Genomic DNA, 16,775 nt, shown 5'->3' with positions numbered 1-16,775 from the left:
AATTCTGGCATCTCCTAACTCTTGAGTACTTGACTTTGTCACTTAAGTGTTCTTTTAATGTACCTTGCTTATGCGTCATTTCCAACATTTAAAAAAAAAAAAAGCAAACTGAGGACAGAGAAGTTTGTGTGGTATATTCACCTACCTCATCCTCAGACCTCTATCACTTGAGCTATTGGAGTTATAGGTAATAGTAATAAGTTGTCATCCTCTGTTGATCAGTGCTAGGAAGGGCTGAGACATGTTTTGTCAATGTTCTTTATATAGAGTTTTTGTATGCAGTTTACTATGTAATGTGCTTCTGAGTGCAGTTTCTGGAAATTTACTATTAATGTTTAAATATGTTAATCATTGGATTTGAACAGTAAAAATGTTTATTGCCAGTTTATTTTTTGAGTATTTATTAAATATAATTACATGTAAATCAAATATTTATTAATGTATTCAATATTGCCCTTCATGTAAGACCTCATTTTACATATGCAATATACATTCTTATATAATAAAGGGCTTAGTCCATCTGTCTATATTCATAACACTCCTGGAGCACTCTGGTTGGTTAGTGAAACAACCAATCAGAGTGCGGAGCACCTCCATGATGGCGGGGATGGAGCGGGGTGCTGGTCTTGCCCCCCAATTCAATTCCCAACGTCATGGTGGTGCTCTGCCACCTCCGAGGAGTGAGGGTGGGGGACGAGGCTAGTGGTGCTGGAGATGGTGGTGGTGCAGGGTGCCGGCAGAGGGGGATGGAGGGAATGGCAGGGCAAGCTTTCCTCCCTGCTCCTGGGAGGCACCAGTGGCATGGGGTGGTGGTTGGCAGTGTTCCATGCCTCCCCACCCTGCCCTACCTATCATTCTTGATGGGCAATTGGCTAGTACCAATATAAACGTGAATGTGTTGCAGAATATGGGATAGAACATTTTTTACATCTCAGTACTTTACAAGAATTTTTGTTCCCTTAAAAAGTGATGAGTTACAGTCTTTAAGAAGTTCCTGCCATAATCTATACATCCTTTACATTTTTGTATATATGCACAAACATGTATTTTTCTTTTTAGTGTATATGTTGCTGGCTTTCCTGAATATACACAACCGATGATCGATCACCTGGTTAACATGAAGATCAACCACTGGGATGGGTAGGTTCTGAAATTCTAACTGATGCCTTAAAGTTAAATATTTTGCAAATCCTATTTTTCTGTGCTCTTTAGTTATCTGTCTTTAAAAGCAGAGGGAGCTTTTGTTTCTTTTCCTTTCAAAAGCAACTATGGGCCTTGATTGGGACTGGGTTCTATTGTATTCAGGATTCGAATAATTTATCAGCATTTCCTTTTTTTTAACCGGCTTTTGGTAGTGTGTTTCTTTACAACATACATTTTTGGTAGTGTATTTCTTTACAACATACATACATAACATTTTAAGTGGAATTTTGGTTTTTGTTTGCCATGCAAATTTGAGATGGCTGTTTTCTATAGAAAAATTTTTTTTTTTAAAAGATATATGAATATTTTAGGAAAGCTGTGATAGCTGATTGAAGAAGACTGGACAAGAGTTGCTTACATCATCCATTTTTCCAGATCATATTATCCCTTAAAAAAAGTTTATGAACTTACTTAGTTTAGTTTTTGCAGTTTCTAAGCCTGGTTTTAGGAGATGAATAAAGTACTTTGTTTAATAAGATGCATACTATATCTGAGGGTAAACATCCTTGCCATATAATTATCTTTAATTAAGTAGATTTCATACATGAGGATAAAAAGTATAGTTATATTTAGTGTTGCATGAAGATTAAAATGTGTACCTATACCATAAATGTGATGATGTAGTACTGTAAACTGTTATTATTCCTCATGACACAATGTCCCTGGCAGTGTATGGGATGAGCCCTCAGGTACTGTCATCCATATTTGTATTTTTTTCCCTTCTAATTCTCTGGCTACTATAACAGTAAGTTTTATTCATGTAGCCAAAAGGTAACTGCAGATTATCTAGGTTTACAGTGATAACTTGATACCTCATAATAGATGTGTCTTTTTTCTTCATTTGGACAATAACTGAACATTGTAGCCATGTTTTTGTAGAATATCAGTGTACATTTCACTTGGACCTTAGAATGAACTATCCTGAAAAATGTCTTAGTTTACTTGAATCTGACAACAGTACTCTCAAGATCTCCCCCTATAGCATGGAGGAATGAAGAAAATGCCTACAGGAACCATCTGTCTCTTATGAGACTTATTACCTTGGTTACAGTTTTGTATCAATTTACATTAATTAAATAATTGCTCATATTAATTAATGTTTCAGTCCTCTATTCAGTCATAGAAACTGATTTCTTTGCTGGAAAAAAACTACATTTCAACATTCTCAGAAAAATAACCTTTAGATGTTGCCCTGGGCCTTAAAGTTCGAGTGAAGCATTCTGCATGATTATGTGGTGTCCAAGGGTCTGGCTGTGCAGATATGAGGTCAAGAGGGTCTTATAATTTGTAATCACTTTTGTTTTGAAGAAAGGATCTCACTCAGAAATGGGTTGTATTTATTGATAAAGAGATAATGAACAAGAAAATATTTTTTTTAACCTTCACAGGGTCATTCGAGAACTTTCAACTAAGGCTCTTCATAACCTTACTCCACAGGCCCCTGAATATATGGCACAAGTGGGTGAGTATCAGTAAATTTATTTTATAGACTGTCCCATATTAAATGCCTTTGTGTACGTAGTGCAAACATATTAAGAAACAAGACTTGAACAAATATGTGACTTTAAGGGAGTGAAAGAAGATTTTTTCAAGCATCTGAAAATGGTGCTGTCACTCTGATAGCATTACCACTTACCAGATTTAATGGGTTTTATTAAATGATGCACAAGAATTTTCAGTTTTCAAGACCAATTCAAAATGAAGTATTTGGTATTTAGAAGTACAATCTAGGGCAGGGGTGTTATACTCTGGGCTTTGGGCAAGATCTAACCACGATGGCGCTTCCTAGGTCAGATCTATGGAATGAGCAGTGGATGCAGTGGAGCTGGGGGCAGTGGCAGAGGTCAGCTGATTGTGATGGCATGGGTCTAGGGCTTCCTTGTTTCTGCTGACCATGTCCGTTGCAGCTCAGGAACCTTGAATTCTTCAGCAGGGTGTGCCACACTAGCCCCCACCACCCATCTTCTGCTGGCGCACTAGTCTATTGGTGGACTGGATAGAACAGATTCATGGGCGGGATCCAGCCCACTGGCTGTACATTGGACATCCCTGGCCTAGGGAAACTGGAACAGGAAAATGTAAAAAAAAAAAAAATCAAGAAGAAACAAAGTAATTTGAAAGCCAAGTATACCTTAATAGGCACATTTAAAATTATAAAGATTTATAGAAATCTTTCCAATGCATTGTTTGAGTAGATGCAGTGAAGTTGATAATACGTATTTTAAATGTGGCAGAGCATTAAAGCAAACACTTGCTTATAATTTATCAGTATGTAACTATTGATTTTCTTTTAATTTCTTCTCTTGCAGTTTTGCCAAAATTGCTGCCATTAGCTGTGGGCAATGATTTACACAGTCGTCATGGGGCAATTCTTGCCTGTGCTGAGATCACCCATGCACTGTACAAACTAGCAGCAGAGAATAATAGGTATAAAGACAAGATTATCTCAACTGTAGAGTTTCTTTTAATATATAATCTATCAAAAGCCTTCCCAGTGTAATTATGGAAATCTCTATCACAGGGAACTTGTTATTCATTGCAATGTTTGTTTTGGTTTTCATCAGTAATGTCAAGCCTTCACACTTCCCTGGTGAGGTTATACATTTCAAATCTAAACCCATGAATCATCATGAAAATGAGATCACCTATTGTCTAAGTCAAGCAAGAATACAAAGGACATTGTCCGAAGTATGGATTAACTCACAGACTTTACCATATTGCTACTGAAGGAAGCATCTTTCCTTTTTATATTCCTTGTGAAAAAACTAACTCCTCACTTTACTTGTTAAATTGAACTGAATGAATAGGTATTTAATTTGGCTTATATATTCAGAGTAATTGTTATAAATTATTTGATACAGTTACCTAGTGTTACTTTCAGGGATTTATTTGGTAGCTGTGTTGGTTTGAGAAGAAAAGAAATGCAAAACCCTAGAACTCATGGTTCAGAGATGATGCCTTGTATTAGACCAACTAAGAAATCACAAAACATATCTTTTTCTGCAAGCTTTCACCCACGCGCACCCTTCCTCAGACTCAGAGAAAGTTAAAGATGGTAAAAGTCCCCATAAGTAGAAAATAACCTTCATTTTTGCACAGAGGAAGCTGAAGGTGGAAGTCTGTTCCTCTGGGATAAGAGGGTCTTTGTAAGTTGCTCTTTGATGTGCAGATGAGGCGGGATTCCTTTTTTGGTGGTGTCAGATGGCAGAAAGGCAGGGAGGTATAGAAATTTTCCTTGGTATTCAGCAATGATATTTAAATCAAAAACCAGCTAAAATTCGGCATCTTCCGTGTTTCAGGGATGGATTTGTTAGTTATGTTGGTCTGAGACAACAAAAGAAAAGCAAAACTCTAGAACTCTTGGTTCAGAGATAATACTCACAAAGACACTGCCATGGACCCAGAGGAATAGACTTCCACTTTCAGCGTCCACTGTGCAAAAATGAAGTTTTATTTTCTTCTTATGGGGACCTTTTACCATCTTTAATTTCCCCTGAGCCTGAGGAAGGGGGTGTGTGCCCGAAAGATTGTAGAAAAAGATTTTTTTTTTTGCGATTTCTTAGTCAGTCTAATAAAAGGCATCCTTTCTGAACCAAGATTTCTAGAGTTTTGCATTCCTCTAGTGTTATTTTAGCATTTGATTTTTAATCTTTTATATCTTGGTTCTTTTACCTGTGAAAAACAATGCAAAAACCTTGAGAAATTAGAATTTATCATTCAGAGTTCTAGCACTATATTATACTTACTTTGCATTCATAGGTATAAATAACTGCGTATAGCTGTTGGGAGTGAAGAGTAAAGCTTCTGAACATAAATCTGACTAAAAGTAATGAAACAAAATCTGTAGATCTTTTAAGGCGCTTCTTAATCAAACGTTTACAGAGGCTTGTTTAGCTTTGGCCATAGATCATCCAAAGTTTTGATGATAAACATAGTAGCAGTGTTTAAGGGAAACTGAATTTAGGAAGGAGAATCAGAACCTCTCTTAAGGCACCTATACACGAGCACCAAGGCTGCTCCAATGCGCTGGAATTTCAGCACATTGGAACAGACTAAATTAATTGAGTCTACTGGAGCATCGCAATTGCCACACTCCAAGAGCCTCCTGTATCTTGTGTATCAATGTCTCTGCACTTAAAAATGGCAATGGGGGCGCTTGAACTAAAGCACATCAAACGAGCTTTAGTTCAAATGCCCCCACTGCCATTTTCAAGCACGGGGATGCTGATACAGGAGATGCGGCAGTACTTTAATTACAGCGGCACTTAGAACTGCTGTACTTAAAAGACTGCCCCCTCAGTCCTGGAGTATGTGCAAAAGTGCCCTTATCAGAGCAGATCTAGTCATTAAGTCCTGGAGTTAGTTTGATTCACAATTACAAGAATTACTTGCACATTTGTTAGACAGAGGCGTAACTATGGTGTTGTAATGTAATTCTTTTAATAATTTAATTTATGTGGAAGGGGGGTACGTTTTGTAGGAAAAAGGCATTCATATTAGTATAGTCAGGTGATTTGAAATAATTGCAGTTGGAGTAAATCTAAGTTTAAATCTTTCAAGGATTTTTGGTTGTCCCTAATTATAAAAAAAAAGAAATAAAGTAAAAGTGAGGCATGTATCTGATGAGGAAAGAAAGAGTCTTTCAGGAGGAACCTGTTTGCTGTTCACAGATTCCTCTTTAAGTATCCTCCCTGAAGCTGCAGCTAAACTAAAAAACTGGAGAAATAAGGGTGAGCAAACGTAGGATTAGGAACCGCGGCCTGAAATTGATGGGGGCAGCTGAAGTGATATATTAATGAGAACCCGTAAAGTTTAAAGGTAGAACTAAATTAGAAGAGTGTCAGTATTACATTACAACATAGCTTTATTCAGTGACAAAAATAATAGTATTCTTTTGTAATACTTCAAAGATGATTGTGCTAAGCATTTGTTAAAAAAAAGAAAAGAAAAGAAAAAGGTGTTTTGGCACCTTGTTTCCTAAACCCCTTTTAATATTCATGGATGTTACACATTTCTGTTGAGAAACACTTGCAGTCATGTATATTTATTTTTCTGTTACTCTAAAAGTACAATAAGCATTTGGAGAAGGAAGTATTTGTGAATGTATGAACAGAAATTTGCATGTTTTGACTTAAAATTCTATGTCACTTTTTTACAGATTGATTACAGATTATATCAGTGAAAAATCCTTGGAAGGTCTAAAGAGGATCCATCAGGAGGTTTGTGCTAGCTATAAATATCTGTTGGAATTTTAAGTCATTTTTTTTTTATAGCAGTATCCATTTCTCACGCCTCCCCTTATAGATGCCTGCCTTGTAGCTTACTTTCAACATATCCAAAACAGAGCCTCTTTACTTTTCACCTATGCCATCCTTCTATATTCTTTTTTGATACTAACATCTTGCTGATTCTTTCTGTATAACGTCTGTAGGATATGGCTTTTCCTATCTGCCCACACAGCTTTAATCTCGTCATTCCATGTCTTGATTAGTGCAACGCCCTTTTCTACAGCTTTGACAAATGGAATATAGTCCTGCTCGTATCCATTTAAAATGTTGCTGCAAAGACTATTTTTCTGTCTTGTCATTTGGATAATATCACTTGTATCTTTGCATTTCCCTTCTGGGTCTCTTTTCGCATCAAACTGAGTGTAATGTAATGCCATTAGGTCACATTACTTATTTCATTTTCGAACAGGCATGTTGCTCCAAATGTATTGAAGAACCTCCATATAAACATCTGCAAAACCACTTTGGTTTTCAGTCAGATCCATGCCCAAACATCTACAAAACATTTGACAACAGTAGGGCTGTAGATGTGCCAAGACAGCTGTCTGTCATGGTGACCAGTAGGGCTTTGTGAAGCTTCAGTTGCTGATTTGATTTGGCAGAGATTCTCCGAATTGAATCGGAACCCTCCGAATCGATTTGGAGAGATTTGATGATTCGGACATAGGCACAGTTTTAAATGTTTTTTCCACATACCTCAAGGTACCAGGCGGCTCGTGAATGCTGAGATCTTGGGGTGGATGGAGCATCCCAGAGGAGCGTGGAGCGCGGGTGTCCCCAGTGCACTCAGCAGCAGACCCAGAAGCAGACCAGAAGCACTTCTGGGTCCACCACTGAGCACACGGGGGGGAGGCTTTGTGCTCCTGTGGGACACTCCATCCGCCCCAGCATCACAGCATTCATGAGCCGCACCTGGTGCCTTGAGGTATGTAGAAAAAACATTTAAAGCTGTGTCTATGGCCAAATCGCTGATTCTCCAAATCAGCATCCAGTCTTCATATTTGGATTTGGCTGAATCATTTTGGGACAGTAATCCATCTAAATCAATGAATTGAATCGCTGTCCTTGATTGGGCTGAATCAGAATTGAATACAGCCCATTTCGCGCACCCCTAGTGACCAGTGCTGTTGATTTTGTTTCCTTGTTCTCTCTCATATGGTTTCACCACTTGCCTTTTGTAAGGTCTTTGGGGTAGGGATGCTGGTTTGTTCTATGTGAAGGTAATGAAAAAAGTCACCTGTTTTCACTAATTCTATTACAGCTTTCCAGTCGTCAGTTGTACAGGTAAGAAATTTGAAACCAAAGAAGTTGTTTTCAATTTTAAAAGTTCACATAGCTTTAGAACCAATAAAATTAGGAAATTCATATTTTTTTAAGCCAAGTACTATCATTGTGTAATGTCTACTTCAGTAACACTTCAGTCCAGCAGTTCACTGGAGTGTAGCGCTCAAATTATTTATTGTTATTGTATAGCACCTTACTTGGAACTTTATTCTTATTGAACTATTAGTGTTGATGCGGAAGTGAGGTTGTAAATAAATCATGTAGGGTATCCTTTATTTGAAAGTGGTGAAAATTTCATCTGCCTTTGGCTTAGAGATGGGATTGACATAGACAAAATGAAAGAGAGGAGATGAGGAAAAAAAACAATAGTGCAGTATGTTTGCTACTACACAAATTTCCGTATCTTGTAATAGGTTTCTTCCTTAGTATAGGGAAATAATACTATAGAAGCTGACTTCCAGAGCTTTGTTCACTTAAACTTAGTCTATAGAAGTGAACTGTAACTGATAGTGCTAACATAGCCAAGGTGACGTGTTGGAGTAAAAATACCTATGTAATTGCTTTCTACATTCTTTGAAATTGATTTAATGAACATTTGCTTTTTCTATTTACTTTTTTTTTTTCTGTGAAGTCTCCAGTAAACAAAGGGAACTTATCTGAGTAAAGATTGGCTAAAAGTCAATTAAAATAAAAATGAGACTTTAGGTTTTTTCTCCTAGATCTAAGGAAATCAAGGTATAAAGTAACTTGTTAGTGAGAACTACAGTGCATGTTTTTTTGATGCATCTGTGTAACTTTCATTGATACTAATGACAATGACAATTATGCAAAGAAAAAACAAAGTACTACTAGAGATTATCGTAGCACACAGAGAAGAGTGTTGTGTCATAGAAATGAGTTTGTATGATTAGTAACATTGCTTTAAATATGTCCTGTTTCATGAAAATATTTGCACAACTTGGAACTTAAATGTTAAAATTTTCATATTTAAAGCTTGTATGTATTGTTTTAAATGTTCCAAGCTAAAACTAACTTCCACTAGTGAGTGCGCTATTATGGTACCTTAGCTGAAAAAACTGAGGCTGCATGTTAACAGTGGCTTTATGGGCAGCTGTCATGGCTGCTGTTAATTCTTTAATTCCAGGGTGGAGGTTGGGTGTAATTTTGTTTTTGTCACAAAGTGCACATCTTGCACTTATTGGTGTTTATAAGATGCCTATTAAAGTGCTTTCATCATGGATAAGGTTCTAATTTAATTCTCTGTTTAGTACCAAACTTGAGGTACCACAATTTGCTCTAAGCAGTGGTTGTATAAAAGACAAGAGATGTCTAACTTAATGCTTATTTAAAAATATGTTTACAGATAGCAAATTGACTTTAAAGTTGGATAAGAAAAATAAATCTTTGGGTCAGATATTAAAAGCAAACCAGCAATTTGACTTGGGTATTACTAAGCAGGTACTTGGTGAAACAAGATGAACTTGTTTGATGATGAATAATTATTGCACACAATGCCCCAGAGGTTTCCATTTGAAAAATAGCTCCTTGAAATCTGAAGATTATAAGATTTAATAGGAATGCTGGAAACTGCATTAGTTGATATTTATATCAACATGTCTGATTATTGTATTTAAACTAATGAACTAGTTAATTGTGCTTGTTTGGTTGGAGAATTTACATGTGTACTTGTAGTTAAAGACATTGTGCTATGTGCCTGATTTTGATCTTTAACCAGTGTGAACCAGGAGTAACTCCAGTGAAATCAGGGAAGTTGTATCATTATGAGCTTATTGTCAGATCCAGTGTCCCATTTGGGTGTGTGCTGTTTTGTACCTACCTGTATTTAAAGCATTATTATTACAACCAAAAGCTGGGTGGGTTTCTTAATACTATATATTTAAGACATTGTCAAAGTGCTCATTACTGCAGGAGCTCACGACAAAAATTCATTTTCAGTAATAGTCCTCTCAACTTCTTTTAAAATGCTTTATCTTGCACATATACTCGAGACTCTGGAAGAAACATAAAGTTGAATAGAGTTTCAAAACAATAATGTGTATCTGATTTCTTGAATCTGTTCCTGAATGTGAATATCTGGTTACAAAGACCAAGTTATCAAGTTGTCATAAATAGTAAGTCTGTACGAAGCTTCGGTCACTGATTCGATTTGGCTCAATTTGGTGGCCAAATCGAATCAGGAAACCCTTTAATCTCCCCAAGTCAAATCAGAACTCTCCAAATCGATCCGGGGAGATTCGATGATTCAGACATATAAACAGCTTTAAATGTTTTTTCTACATACCTCAAGGTACCAGGTGGTTTGTGAATGCTGAGATGCTGAGGTGGATGGAGCATCCCACAGGAGCATGGGGGGGGGGGGGTGTCCCCAACATGTTTGGTGGTGGACCCAGAAGTGGAGCAGAAGCACTTCTGGGTCCACCATGGAGCATGGGGGGGACCCTACCCCTGGCTTGGCGACTGGTGCTTCTTGGGTCAGGGAGGACAACCTGGAGTCCCCCCATGGCCAATCACTGAACTGGGGGAATGCGCGGGGTCCTCCACGCGCTTGGCAGTGAACCCGGAAGCAGACCCGAAGTAATTCTGGTCCACTTCTGGGTCTACCACCAAGCACACTGGGGGAGGGGGGTTCCCCTGCGCTCCTGTGGGATGCTCCATTTGCTGCGCCATCACAGCATTCTCAGGCCACACCTGGTACCTCAAGGTATGTAGAACAGATATTTAAAGCTGTGTCTATGGCTGAATTGTTGATTCTTTGAATCAGCATTGAATCTTTATATTTGGATTCAGTTTAATCGAATTGGGAACAGTGATCTGAATCGGCGAATGAAATCACTGTCCCCACTTTGGGACGAATCTGAATCTAATAAGGCGTTTCGCCCACCCCTAATAGACAGGTATGGCTTGAGGCAAAGGGACCATTTCCAAATAGTTATCTCTGGCTTTTTATAATATTCAGCTGTGTCATGGGGTGGAGTCCCTAGAGATGGTCATGATGCCCCTGGGGCCCTGTGACCATGTCAGCTTTGCCTTGCAGGCATCTTCTAATCTTTCCCGCCATGCTTTGTTAGTAGGTAGGGAGGCTGCTCTCACACTGCTACACACTCATGGTTCTGGTAGATCCCACTAAACCCTGAGGGTCTTTAGACCCCTTGCTGGGTCCCATTCTAAGCAGGTGTCTTGCGAGACACCCCAAGCCTTATGGGCTAGATAGGTGGCTCCAAAACTGCCCCTTTACCTTGCCTCATGCCCCTCAGATGGTATTTAGACATTGTCTCTAGTGATGAGGCCTCAGTTTAGTTCAGCCTGTTGTTGTCACTGGACCCTTAGCCTCAGTAACTGTGCCCTCTTGCTGGGGTCTTCTAACCCCTTGTTGCTGCACCCTCTGGTGCTGGGACTCTGCACAGTAGTGTGCCCCAATGAGGTCTCCTCTAGGGCTGTGCAGAGCAGGTAATATTTGATTTGACAGCCATGTCAAATATTAAACTGAGTCCTGCTTCGATTTGCCATCCGCTTCGAGGCTCTAATGGGGAAGGACGAAGCAGGCTATAACTTTGGCATTTCTTGTCTGATCTTGATGAAACTTGCAGGAATGGTAGCTCCTGAGGGGCCCACAACGCCTGCCAACTTTCAACAAGATAGGTTCAGGGGGTATGGAGAAACAGCACCCCAAATTCTTGAGAGAGAACCTCCTGTGACTTCTGTGTGGAAAGCCACAGGAAGCTCAAAACTGCAGGGTTGCTAGCCCCTGAGGAGCCCACAAAGCCTGCCAACTTTCACGGTGATAGGTGCAGGGTTTTGGGGGAAACTGCACCTTAGGCTGCTGACAGACAAAACTTGTGATACAGATGGAGTGAGGAGGGCGGCATTCGCTCCATCTGCACCTGCAGTGGGAGGTTCACCTTGAGGAACACCAGCTGCTCCCCCAACCAGGATCCAAGCAGGTGCAGTGGGGTGTCACAACATCCGCAGCCATGCTGAACACCCTCTCGCTTGGCACACTGGTCAGTGAACAGGTCCAGTATTCCCGGGCAACTGTGGCCAGATCCGGCCACATTGGGCTGCGGGTTGCCCAGTAGGCCAAGGGGTCACAGTCCAGGGGCTCCACAGACTCGGCAAGATAGGCAGACACCACGGTGTAAGGGCTGTCTGCCTGATCCTGGGGTCTGGTGGGTCTGGACCCCCTAATGTTTGCCATGGCTTTATCCCATACTGGGAGCACCTGTGGTGAAGGGGAAGACTGGCTCGTGGATGGCAGGCCAGATTCAGGCAGTGGATTCCCCTGTTCCATTGCCCCCTGCCTCTGCCGTTCCGCCTCCGTCACTTTTTTCATAAGTACCTCCCTCCAGTGACTCAGTGTCTCGCTGCCACATATGGTGCCCTTCACCCTTGGGTCACAGATGGTGGCCAGCATATGCACTGTGTTGGACCCCAAGGGTTCAAGCCTTTTCCTAAGGCTCTCCTTCAGCCACCTCACCAGTGCCTGCACATCTGGTGACAGCGGCCTGCCCCAGCCAGGAACATTGGCCCCCAGGAAGCTCTCCATTTGGCTGCGGAGCTCCTTCACTATGGGGACCACCTGGCTGAGGAAGGCGTCAGCAGCACTGAGGGTCTCAGTGGCCTCGAGGAAGGGCTTGAGGACCAGCAACATCTGGGAGATGGCATCCCACTCAGCTTTGGTCAGGGGGCCGCTGATCCCAATCTCCCCAAGCAAGGCCAGCTCATGGATGGCCTTCTGTTGTTCCACCGGCCTCTTGAGCATCAGGTATGTGGAGTTCCACTGAGTCTTCACATCCTGGATGATTCTGTGCTGTGGGACATTTAGCTCTGCTTGTTTGTCCTGCAGCATCTTGCCCCCCTTGATGTTCCAGTGGAAGTAGCCTGCCGCCTTCCTGCATTTGGAAATGAGCCTGCTGGTGTTGCTGGCGCCATCGCCGGCAGCCCTGTCCCCCTCCAAGGCATCGCTCACAATCAGATGTAAATTGTGTGCCACACAGCGAATACCAGCAAAGTTGGCATCACGGACTGCCTTGACCATATTGGCCTGATTGTTGGTGACCATGAAGCTGTGGGTGAGCTCAGCCTGCCCAATGCCCAGCCACCCCTGCACCATGCGGTTCATGGTCCCCCTTATCTCTGCTGCTGTGTGGGACTCATCCATCACCTTGGTGTGAAGGAGAGCCCACCAATGGCCTGACTGGCCACACCAGTGCCCTGTGAGGGAGGGATATGCATGATCTCCACCCCAGCTGCTCCAGATGTCCGAGGTGAAGTGTACGGTCACCTGCGGACCTACCTTGTGCAGCTCCTCCCTCAAGTGCTCCCTGCATGCTTCATATAGGCAGGGCATCTGGTAGGATGGAGCCAGCAGTGCCAGGAGCCGCCTGAACCCTGGCCGCTCAACAAAGGTGAAGGGCCGTCCGTCCAGAGCAACCATCTCCCCAGTGGTCTGGGTGACCTTGCTCGCATTTGCAACTGGTCCCTTTTGCCCCCAGTGTTCCAGGGTGCCCTGTCTCTGCTGTGGGGGAATGGGGGCTGTGGAGTGAGTGGGAGTTGTTCCTGTGACAAAGGGGTGGTACCTGTGGAGATGATTCAGCATCCCCGAGGTGGTCATGTGCTTTGTTTCCTTGCCTCGGCTGATTTTGGCTCGGCAGTGCACACAGATAGCAAACGTGGGATCATCTGCCAGCTCATAATGATCCCAGACCATGCTAGTACTAGGCCTTTCCCTCTGGTGTGTGGGTGCATCTGTGAATACTGCTGAACTCTCCCCCTCTTCAGCAGTCAGAGTCACAGCAAGAGAAAGAGCGGATGCAGCTGAGCCGCTTGTCTTCACTTGTACAGAGGCATCTTCTGAAATGCCTTCTGGGAAAGACCTCATGGCTTGAAAGGAAAAAACCTGAGGAGTGTTGAGCACAAACTTGACTGATTTCCCCCTCCTTCCCCAGAACTTCCCTTGCCAGGGCACTGAGATCCAGATCCAGCACCAGCTCTTCTTCTGGCACTGGAAAGCTCAGTATAGGCAGTGACACGGGTGGAGTGCGCTGCTGTGCTGGTTGCAGTTATGGTGGGAGAGGTTGTGGCTGCTGTGTCTGGACACGAGAGAGTCTCAGGCACAGGCAGTGGTTCTGGTGACACTGCTGCTCCCCTCTCTTTACTGCTTGTAGCAGCCTCATCCCTTGTAGTGGGAAGAAAGAGGCTGTGTCTGAGTTTGGTGGAGGGAGAAACTGCAGCTCTCCCGCTTGCAACCCCCGTTGCTCCCCTTCATGCAGGCTGGCCATTGTGGCCACCTGCCTTTCCACCCCGCTTCATAATGTGTTCCTTCGTATGTAAACTGGAATCTCTAAGTGTGCTGTGTGCCACGGATTAGATTTCTGGATGTTATGTAAGTGTGTTTGTGTGTGTAGATAATATATTGAGAAGCATTGGTGTGGTGGAAAGAATGAATGATGTATAAAAAAAAATATATATATATATATATAAACTAAATTCCTATATATAGAATAGATCCTAGGCTACTACTAACCCTATCCAAAATAAGTGTAAACTAATATTAAAAGTAGTTATAAATAAAAGCACCAAGTTCTCAGAAATCCCTGTTGCTAGCATTGCAAGCAGGGCAACTGTTGAAGATCAGGGCTTCCAGCCATCGTGGTCTGACGCAGAGGTGCTGGAGAACACCAGCAGCTCAGAAACTGACCCCAAGGCAGAAAGCAGGGAGCTGAAAAACTGCTGCCTTTTATGCAATTTCTTTGGCCCTCCTCCAGAGCACTGGGATTGGAAGGGACCTCAGAGAATGCTGACAGGTCACTGGCCAGCCTCACGTCAGTCATGAAAGCACTTCTTCCCCCTCTCCCCCTCCCTTCCTTTACTTTCCTTCCCCACCCCCCTGGGGAATTCAGTATAGGCAAGTCGAATATTTGACCCGCACTGTTAATATTCGACTCATGTTGTTAATATTCGACTTCCGGTATTTGATTCGACAGCTATTCGACCAGCTGCTAATTGACTCGACTTTCACTTTTCAAGGTCGAATATGTTGAATATTTGTCGAATCGAATATTAAGTTGAAACTTTGCACAGCCCTAGTTTCTTCCTCCCCAGTAGCCTCAGTCCGGTCCACCAGATTAAACAACAAAAATATGAGTCCTTCGACTATAATCTAAAAATAATGATACCAATGACAGTGGAGGCCATGCTCTGCACCTTTTCTTCCACAGCAATGTGTGCCTCCTCTCCCCAGGCACTTTAGGAGCTCCTAGAGCCTGTTCGTTTTACCACCAGCCAGACAGGCAGCCAGACATCTCTGTGGAGTTTTTATGTATGAACTCCTTCCCCTCTGGCTGCTCTCAGAGAACTGACTGCCTCCAGCCCCAGCCCTGGAGCATATGTGCGCCCAGGGCCCTGCCCTCTTCCAGTCAGCTGACTGGGTGTAGGTGCAGGCTAATTCCCTCATTAGCCTGCTGCCATGGCAACCTGCACCTGTGGGGTTTCTGCCTGGCCCCATGGGCCCTCTCTCTAGGCAGTTGCTGACCTTAAAGGAGCATGCACCCCTTAGTGCCCTGCAATAAGCTGTCACTTGATTTGTTGGGACTTCCATCAGTGCTGAATGCACTATGATGCATGCTGTTTGTAACAACTACTTCCAAATCTCATGAGTCTATTGTTGCAGTGTGCTGGTGCTTCATTTTTTTAATCTTTTCTCATTGTTTTACACAAAGAGAAAAACTGGCTGTGTGTTAAATAGCTACATAAGTATAAAGACTTATTTGAAACTTATAATGTGGTAAAATGGACATTTCTTTTTAGATTGTCATCTTTTAATTTTCAGCCTTGTCAGAGAATGCCTGCAGGTATCAGCAGGTACTGGGTTAAGAATAATAAGCTTGCCTCATTTGTTGCAATCTCAAAGGTCTTTGAAATCTCAGTGGTTTCAGGGCAAGCAAGTCTCTTGGCAAACACTCAAGTAAAAGACTCTTTGAGGCATATAAACTTAATGGGAGACAAATTCTCATCTTGCAAAGAGGTTGATCTTCACATTTACACCAAATTAAATTATTTTCAAATAATTTACATCCAGAGATACTGGTTCATGTTAATAAACAGCACCCTGGAGCGTATGTTCCTATTTTGTGATGACCTTCAGAAATGTCATGCCCTACAAAGACTTTGCTTAGACTCAGCTATTCAGATAGCTTGTATTTTAGATAGGTTTTGAATAAAAATATCTAACTATCCTTTACTGGTTGCTATAAAGAAGGCAGGATACAGTTGTACCATATAGACTAACTAACTATGGTGCAAATCTATGCTGCTTTCTACCTAATGTGACTAACAATCTGTCTGCCTTTTGAAAAGACAGCTCACCAATAGATTGTACTGCTGTGAGAGTTAGATCCTACTACTTGTGTGTGTATGTTAGTGCTCAATTTTTTTTTATTGCAAGGGAATAGATTGTAGGTTATTTTCAGAAAACTGAAATAGAGACAAATGAATTCTGACTGTATTGAAGCTCGTGACAAAACTCTGTTGGTTTCAGCATGTACAGGGTTGCCCAGTTTTCCAAATAAGACACAAGAAATAACAATGAACACATTTACTTTTCATTTGGAGGATTTTTCAGACTTTGGTGTCTAAGATATGCATTCAGCCCTTCAATTAAGAGCCTTTTACAATAGTTCCATGTAGTTTAGCATTATTTATTTTAGTTTAAAATATATATTTTTAATACCAAACACAGTTGGGGATTTGAAGCTAAGATTTTTGTTGTGTAGAGAAGGATAAACTGGAGTATGGACTTCATCTACTTCTTGGAAAAAGTTTTCAGACAATTTCTCTTCAAGTGAAGAGACTTCAAAGTTACTTGCAGATATTTTGTGACTGAAAATCTTGTGTCAAGTTGTACAGGGTCAAGATTCTTCTTAAGTGAGGGAATTATAAAGAACTATGGACCTGTCTTTATTTTTCAAATTAAATTGGAAA

At 41.7% G+C, this 16,775-nt stretch overlaps 1 protein-coding gene across 1 annotated transcript in view; it reads left to right on the top strand.

Moving 5' to 3' along the window:
- The window catches only part of TBCD (tubulin folding cofactor D), a 220,676-nt gene that overhangs the window by 137,999 nt on the left and 65,902 nt on the right, over positions 1-16,775 (top strand). The window contains exons 18-22 of the mRNA XM_090061103.1: positions 1,060-1,140; positions 2,592-2,665; positions 3,513-3,630; positions 6,362-6,422; positions 7,753-7,775. Of these exons, the coding sequence (XP_089917229.1) occupies positions 1,060-1,140; positions 2,592-2,665; positions 3,513-3,630; positions 6,362-6,422; positions 7,753-7,775 (357 nt within the window). The remainder of the gene's footprint in view (positions 1-1,059; positions 1,141-2,591; positions 2,666-3,512; positions 3,631-6,361; positions 6,423-7,752; positions 7,776-16,775) is intronic.

Source organism: Crocodylus siamensis, chromosome 8 (assembly GCF_052110815.1).
Source record: "Crocodylus siamensis isolate JL-2025a chromosome 8, ASM5211081v1, whole genome shotgun sequence".
In the NCBI taxonomy this organism is placed as follows: Eukaryota; Metazoa; Chordata; order Crocodylia; family Crocodylidae; genus Crocodylus; species Crocodylus siamensis.
This window is presented reverse-complemented; position numbering and strand designations above follow the sequence as displayed.